We start from the raw sequence: 7,469 nt of genomic DNA, 5'->3' as shown, positions 1-7,469 counted from the left end.
GTTTTCTGTCTTTTCTGTTCCTGTCCCGGGGCAGGAGCGGCGAACGGAGCGAGGGCCGCTCGCGTTGGGCTTGGTGAGCGCTTTGCGCGGCATCGCCCTCTTTTACACGCTGTTGTCATTAGTGTTGTTGCCATCACTGTTTGTTTTCTTATCTGGTTGCTGTTTCCAGTAAATTGTTATCTCAACCCGTAATCTGCAGTTTGTCTCTCACCTGAGGGGGTGGGGAGACGAGAGTGGCTGCGTGGGGCTCATTCTCCACTTGGGCTTAAACCACAGCATCGGTAAAGAAAACCAATGCAGAGACTGATAAACCAGAAATCTGATTTTCCAAACAAATTACTTTTCATAACTCAGTGGTTTAGTTTTAAACATGAAAGGAGTGGGATCAGAGCTGTCAGGAGCAACAGGTGGAAAAGTCACCCTTCAGAGCTTTGGAAAGAGGATCAGCCCCACTCAGGAGAGATCTAAGAAACCCTTTTCACCAAAATCAGAAACAAACAGCCAAGATTTGCAGTCTCTATTCGGACTGGTAGAGGAGGGCCCCACACCGGCCAGGCAAACCAACTTCAGGACTACAGGGCCACACAGTCCCAGTTCACAGGTCAGACAAGGCAAGAGATTAGTGCTGGCCTTTTCACCAGAGGATGTGCAGTTAACAAATGAGATGCCTTCAGGTCATCTTTTTCCTTGTAATTTTTGGTGTTCTGCTCCTCTCCCCTCCCTCTAATTGCAGTAAATTTTCAGTCTTAATTTTTTTTTTCCTTTTTTGTTAAATCAGGCATTTAGACAAAACTGTAATGAGTTTCTGACTGCTTCCATGGAGCAAAAACCTGAGTGAAAGAGGGGAACAGAGACTATTGCACTGATTTCTCCAAGATAGCTGAGATGGGCAACTCAGCACTTGAGGGAAATAGAAAAGGCACAGGAAAAACGAGGCCACTACAAGCAAAACATTTTTATTAGCTTCTGGTTTCAACCCTACAAACTTAAGATGCAGTTAGAATGAAAAAAAAATCTGTAAAAAGTCTACTATAATCCAAAACAATCCATTAAAGTTTTCCACATGTATTAAAAGTTTAAATTCAAAAAATAACTTTTCAAGGTTTCACTCTCTAACAATATTTCATAGAGGTAACATCCAAGTTTTTTCCTAAGTACAGATACAAAGCAAACAAGCATCCTCCAAAATAATCTATGGACAAAGGTACTGTAAGAGGGAAATTAAGACAGTGTAGTAATCTACAAGACAGACACACAGGTTAAATGTAAAATAGCCATACCATCAATGAAATACTTAAAAATAAAAATAAATTAAAGTTACATCAAAGTTCCTGCTTTACTTTGTTTAAATCCTCAATACAACACATAGGACTGCATTATGGATCATGGCAAAGACTTAGCAGTAGCAATAAAAAAGTTGCTACAGAAAAACTTCTATGGAAATAACACAAGACCAAGGATACTCCTTCACACAGCTGTATGATGCCTGTACAAATTCCACTGAATCAGTTATTCATGCTAGGGCCATTTATTTTTAAAACCACTGTAAATTTCTGTAAGATGAATGTCAGCCAGCAGAGATCCATATATCCCAGCTGAATATACTGTCCTGCCCCTTTCACTGTGTAGCCAAGCTGCACTTTTTGTTCTCCCCAGTACCTCCTTCCCAGCAAGAATGCAATTTTGCAGGGCACAGTTTTTTGGTAGCATTTTGAAATTTTCTGAAAACCAACTCTTGTTCTCATAAGGCCCCAGTCACTGAGCATATCTGAGCAGTATGAACACAAGCTTAAATAAAAGGCTTTGTCAGTGTGCTGCTTTGCCTCTCGTACATGATGCTTCATGTGCCATTTGGAGGCCGCCTGTATATTATCATCAGAGCATATTGTTATTTTTCTGGTGAACCTTGGTAAGCATCCCAGCCTCACTATTACTACAACGTCCCCATTAACTATAACTGGGCAGGAGGGACCTACGTGGTGCTTCATAGGACTTGCTCTACAGATTTAAAGTAAAAAGCATTCTCCACAGCCTTTGCATTTTGTAATACGTAATGGAGAAAACAAAGGGCCTAAATACACTAACAGGTATTTGAAAAATCTATCAAATTACAAGTTTCTGATACTATAGTGAGCCATCCTGCTGGATTCCTCCCATTATGCAAAGTCTAAAATGGTAAGTGAACATTCCTGTGAAAATGTTATCTCCTAAATATTACATTCCTTGTTGGCTAGGAGTTCAGATCTGCATAAATCTTTGCAGAAAAAAATATTTAAAACAAATACCCTAACTAGTTTCTGGTTTGTTACAAATCTTCAGTGTTAAATCTAAAAGAAGAAATTTCCACAAAACAATGACTAAAGGTACAGTTTTTGGTTGGTTACTGCATGGGCACTGCAGACAAACTGCACCTCAAGAGTTCATTCCGTAAGGTCGCAGGTGTTTACTGTCCACTGTTTTCTGGATTTGTTGTGGTGGTCTCAGTGCCAACAGGTTGCACATTGTCTGCAAAATTGTGGGCATGCTCAAGGAACAAGTCTTTGAGTACGCTCAGCTCCTTGGTCAGGAGTTTAATTTTTGCCTCTAAACGTTCATTTTCTTCTTTAAGCTGGTTGACCCTTTGCAGTGTGTCTTGTGCTTTCTGCTTGCTTTTTAACCGGCTCTTTTTCACTGCCATGTTGTTTCGCTCTCTGCGCTGACGATACTCATCACTGTTTCTATCCACAAAGGAATTTTTCTTTCCCTGTTTGCTCGGAGGCACAGCTTTGCCTCCACCACCAGGACTAACTGGCACCAGCTGGGGAACCTGCTGCAAACCACTGGAGTGTGCTTGGGTGTGAATCACACTTACTCCACTCGCATCTGTAGTGGTGTTCTGTTGGGATGTCTTGCTCATTTGGACAGGCTGTTCTTGGACACAACAGAACTTATTAGGAGACTGAAAACTCTTGTGTTTCCAGAAGGTGTTTCCAACAGATCTTCACATGGATTAAGGGCAAGGTGAACCTAGTAGGGGAAAAAAAAAAAGCTATTAAAGATGCTGGCTTGAGCTACAATCTTAGACACCACCAGCTTTAGCGTAAAGTACTGATGGTACATCTGGCAGTGACACATCATAACTGTTATGGAAGTGGACAAGCTGCCAACTACATTTCTGAAGCCTCAAACGTATTTGGATTGGATGGGACTACTACTGGGTCATCTAGTCAAGCTGTTTGAATTGTTCACTGGCTTCACTCAGTTATTCCAAAGCCATCCCTGATGGATGGGTGTCTAGCCTAGCCTCAAATATCTCCAGTTTCACAACCTCTGTCTTGGCAACATGTTCCACTGTCTAACTTTTCCTCCAGTTGTACAATTTTCTTAGTTTTCAGACTGGAGTTTTCCTTCTGTGGCTTAAAACTATTAACAGCCTGACTCTTGACCAACAGGGGTACTTGATCCTTGTCCTCTTCGGACCACATCTCTGGGTGTATCCACAGACAAATTCCTCCCTGATCTCTTTTCTCTGGAGCAAGGGTGCTCAGCCTGTCCACCCACCTTTTCTCAACTATCTTACAGCACTTATTTTAAAGCTGATGTTCAAACTGATGGCTGTTGTAAGGTCTACCAGTACTGAGAGGGAAAATAAATCTATGGGAAAAGGTAGCACATTGCAAAGGCTGTGTCTGGGTGACATTCAACCACAAGCGATGTGCTGAGCCTGTAACAGTATGTATGGAGCAGGTGGGACAGGAACACAAGGTGATGGCAGTGTAGATCACTACACAAAGACAGGGACTGTCACCCATAAAAAGACAGCAACCACAGCTGACTCATCCACAAATAAGGTCCCCTGCCCTAGTTCATGCACTGGTCATTGTCCACTCTCCAGCAGACAAACTGGCCTGATGAGCAAGACATCCTCTCACCTGACTCATGTTCTCCCGCTGCTGAGGTCAGCCTGCTCCTGGCCCTACTGGTGGCACAAGGAGGATTCCACCATAGCTGCTGCAGGGCCATGGCCCTGGCAAGGCTAACAGCTGGTCCCCTTCTCTTCTCATCTCACAGGATGACTTCCTAAATGGCTGGGAGAGAAGAGGGGAAGGGCAACAGGACGGTCCTAAGCTCCTGAAACACCTACCTATGGTTCCAATGAAAAATACTCAGTGATCAGTCAAATCAGTGTGGGTTTGTCATGTTGAAGAAAAGCATTTTACTGGCACTAAACAATCCTACTCTGAGGTCAGACTGCGTGGCAGCAGTGCAGCCCAGCACTGTGTCACACACACACGCAGTATCGCACAACCAGGGTGATACATGCTGCCTGCCCATCCTCCAGATGGCTGGGGAAAAGCAGCCAGCTGCAGCAGCACTGGGCAGTGCTGACTGCCCGGGGTGGGCAGTGGCCAGCCCAGAAACACGTCTCGCATCTGTAACAGCACAGCGAGGGATGGCTTCACTGTCTGGCTGATGAATGGAGGGATGTGGGAGAGGTTTGTAAGCAAGCTTCTGTGTGTCACTGGTCATTCTAAACTCCCAGGTTCATCAGCTGTGTACTGTTCCTGTTTGTTTTTCTCAGCAGTCTGAGTTGCTGTTTCACTTTCGGATGGGATATCATTAAAACGTCAGAATTCAACTGTGTATATCAACTGCGTATTTTTTTCCATGATGAAGGAGCCAGAATGAGATGCAGCTGCAGTGTGGTTCAATAACATTCATGGAAAAGCCCACTAAATTTGGCTTGAATGTTACTGAAAATTCACATTCCCTGTCACTGAAAGGTCTTCCCACTTGTGAAGGTGTATGACTACACCCACACCCTTCCTATCAAGAAATCTTTTCATTTTCCTATTTCAGGGCAGAATGAGACCACCAACTCTCTTTGACATCTGTGGAGCTGAATCTAGATACATAGTGTCTAACACCTTTGTGTTAGTATTTTCCCAGTTTCAACTCTTAAAGCAACTTTTGCAAACCATGTTTCAGTCTCAGATTCTGACCAAATAAGCAGTTTGGTTGGGCAGTTAAACTGAACACCCTGCTGACAGGGTGTTCCTGTACACCAACACAAGACTGGCAGGGCCAGTTGTATTAGCTGTGCATGTGTAAATGCACACACATTTTTAGTCAAGGTGTTGAGTGTATGCTCCTCTTAGAGCATACACTGGCCTTGTCTGCACTTTATTTTAAAATACAGGATTTCTGTAGCCCTCAAAGCATATACAGTTTTCTTAGGTTGTCTCTGACAAGTATATTTTTGATACCTTTTTCAAATCAGACAGAATGTCCTGCTGTCCCCTCTGCTTCAACACATTTCAGTGCTTGCAAAGTTCACCTGGACAGGCCAGTTATGTCACCACACCATTTTCACAATCTGGTTTTTGTGCTCCATGAGCTGCTACAGAGGAAGGGGTGGCTCCTGCCCCCAAAGGAACCCCACCTGACACCTAACAAGTTTCTTCACATCACCAGGTTCCACGTGCTACTTCTCTCTATGCTATCAAAACTATTTAATACTGCTTTAACACTCCTTTCCTATCTCTAACAGATTTCCCTAAGATTCAACAAAAAAATTATTTGTTCCATTAAACCTAATATTAATGGAGTATTTTAGTTGGGCAGTACATGGATATAAGCAGAGAAGACAACCAGTGTCACACCTCTCAAGCAGGAATTCTAGCCCTGCTAGAACAGACCCCGCTCTGTTTTTTCCCCACTGCAACTGATTTGGTTTTTCTGTTTTCTCGAGTGAGACATGCTCTTATCTGGCCTGATGATTAGAACCCTTAACTGGGAGCTGTGACACCTGGATTCCTGTCCTGCTCCAAAGAATATGCAGAGCAAGTAGCACTAACTGTACTGTATCACAGAGTTACAGGAGTGCTAACAGCTGAGGCTTGAAACTAGTTTTTCTACCTGGTGATGTGGAGGCTGGATGCCTATTACCAATTGTCAGAAGGCTATCCCAGATAGCAGCAGGTGCTATGGGACATCCTTCAGCAGATACTGCAAGGAGATTTAAAGGCAGCAGGTACGAGACATAGCGAGTGGACTCTCAAGAAGGGCGAGGTAAAGGACGTGGTAATTAGGAGAGGCCAAGAAGGTGGGGAGGCAGATAGGTCTCCAATTTCTCAGAGCCCGTGCAACACAAACGCAGCTGCTCCATGCCTCTCCACACAGGTTGCTTTCCCGTGACTGGGTGACAGCCCCAGCACAGCAAAAGACAACTCCTCAGCCAGCCAGCCCAGTTTCCCAGCATCTTGTTCCCATAAAGCTGCTCATTAGCTTCAGCTCAGCAACAGCCCTAGGCTGGTTCCACCCAACACATGGTAGTGTTTCCAGTGGCCAGTTAGAACTGCCTAGTTCTCTCCTTAGGCCACCAACTGGCCACCCAGGGAACCAACTGGCCACCCACTACAGCGTAATAGCTGGTAACTCAAGAGGTGTCTTCTCAGGCAGAAAGATGTTTCTTACTGTCTCACAGTACTCCTCAGGGACCAGTGAAGCAATGAAGGCCTTCACTTGCTTTCACATACACAAAAAATAAAAATAAAGACATTAAACTTCCAAATGTTTGCTTTGGCAAAAACAAAAAAACAAAAAATGTGTTTTGTCAATTAAATCAGTATTTTTCTTAACTTGGTAGCAAAGAATCCGAAGTGTTTCTCTCTGTTCCTTTCTTGAGATGTCGCTGAGCTGATTCTGATCATTAGTCAGAATGATTTTATTGCACAAATTCACGCAGCTGTCTTGTCAAATGCAAAAATCGTTTCCAATCTGAACAGCAATAAGTGGCATCTCTTGTCTTAGACTTCAGTAGGAACACCATGATAGGATCCGATTCTAGATTACGATGACCCTGTACTAAGAACAGTGGCACAGAACTCCAGGCACGCATCTGCTGAACAACAGGAGGGCTGATTCCTGCACGGTTCACACTCAAAGGTTTGCAGGAGCTGATGCTAGCGCCCACGTACTGAAGGCTGGGCAACAACTTTTGAGACTGAGTAGCTCAAACTCATCATTTCTTGCCATAGCTGACAACATCACTTTTCCACATTTATTTCAAAATCTCAATTTTTATTATACATCTTACAAGAAAAATGCACTCTGACATCCTTAACAGACTGAATCAGAACACATAAAGCACGTATTCTGACAGAATCCCAAACACTGGGAGGAGGTATCAAAAGACTCTGTCTTTCGAATTAAAACGACAGCTGTGATTTCTAACGATGAACCAATTCCTTAAATCCGAAAGTTTGGAAAATTATAAATGCTTATACTTTCCGAAGAGGCTCTGCATGGCAGTGTTACGGAGCTGCGACTGCTCTTCCCTGCCGGATGTCAGCGCTAAGGCCGACGCCGAACTCCCTGCCTGCCAAAGCTCCGGTTTGAAACTTGCAACTGGAACTATGGAAATTCGCCGAGAACCTGAAACATCTGTGGAGACGCTCCCCAGGGCGCCGCGCGGCGGGAGGGGCGCG

General features: G+C 44.0%; 1 protein-coding gene across 1 annotated transcript; it reads right to left on the bottom strand.

Annotated features, from left to right (window-relative positions):
- Positions 1 to 939: 939 nt before the first annotated feature.
- CEBPG (CCAAT/enhancer binding protein gamma) lies at positions 940 to 7,463 on the bottom strand. Its single transcript, XM_017736426.1, has 2 exons — positions 3,912 to 7,463; positions 940 to 3,006 (listed from the first exon to the last, which is right to left on the bottom strand). The coding sequence occupies exon 2, from the start codon at positions 2,894 to 2,896 to the stop codon at positions 2,444 to 2,446; it is 453 nt and encodes a 150-aa protein (XP_017591915.1). The 5' UTR covers positions 2,897 to 3,006; positions 3,912 to 7,463; the 3' UTR covers positions 940 to 2,443.
- Positions 7,464 to 7,469: the final 6 nt, after the last annotated feature.

The sequence above is a fragment of the Corvus brachyrhynchos genome, unplaced genomic scaffold (genome assembly GCF_000691975.1).
Source record: "Corvus brachyrhynchos isolate BGI_N302 unplaced genomic scaffold, ASM69197v1 scaffold646, whole genome shotgun sequence".
Classification (NCBI taxonomy): Eukaryota; Metazoa; Chordata; class Aves; order Passeriformes; family Corvidae; genus Corvus; species Corvus brachyrhynchos.
This window is presented reverse-complemented; position numbering and strand designations above follow the sequence as displayed.

Excerpts from the sequence above, each read along its gene's own strand:
- CEBPG (XM_017736426.1), bottom strand. The coding sequence starts at position 2,896 with ATGAGCAAGACATCCCAACAGAACACCACTACAGATGCGAGTGGAGTA.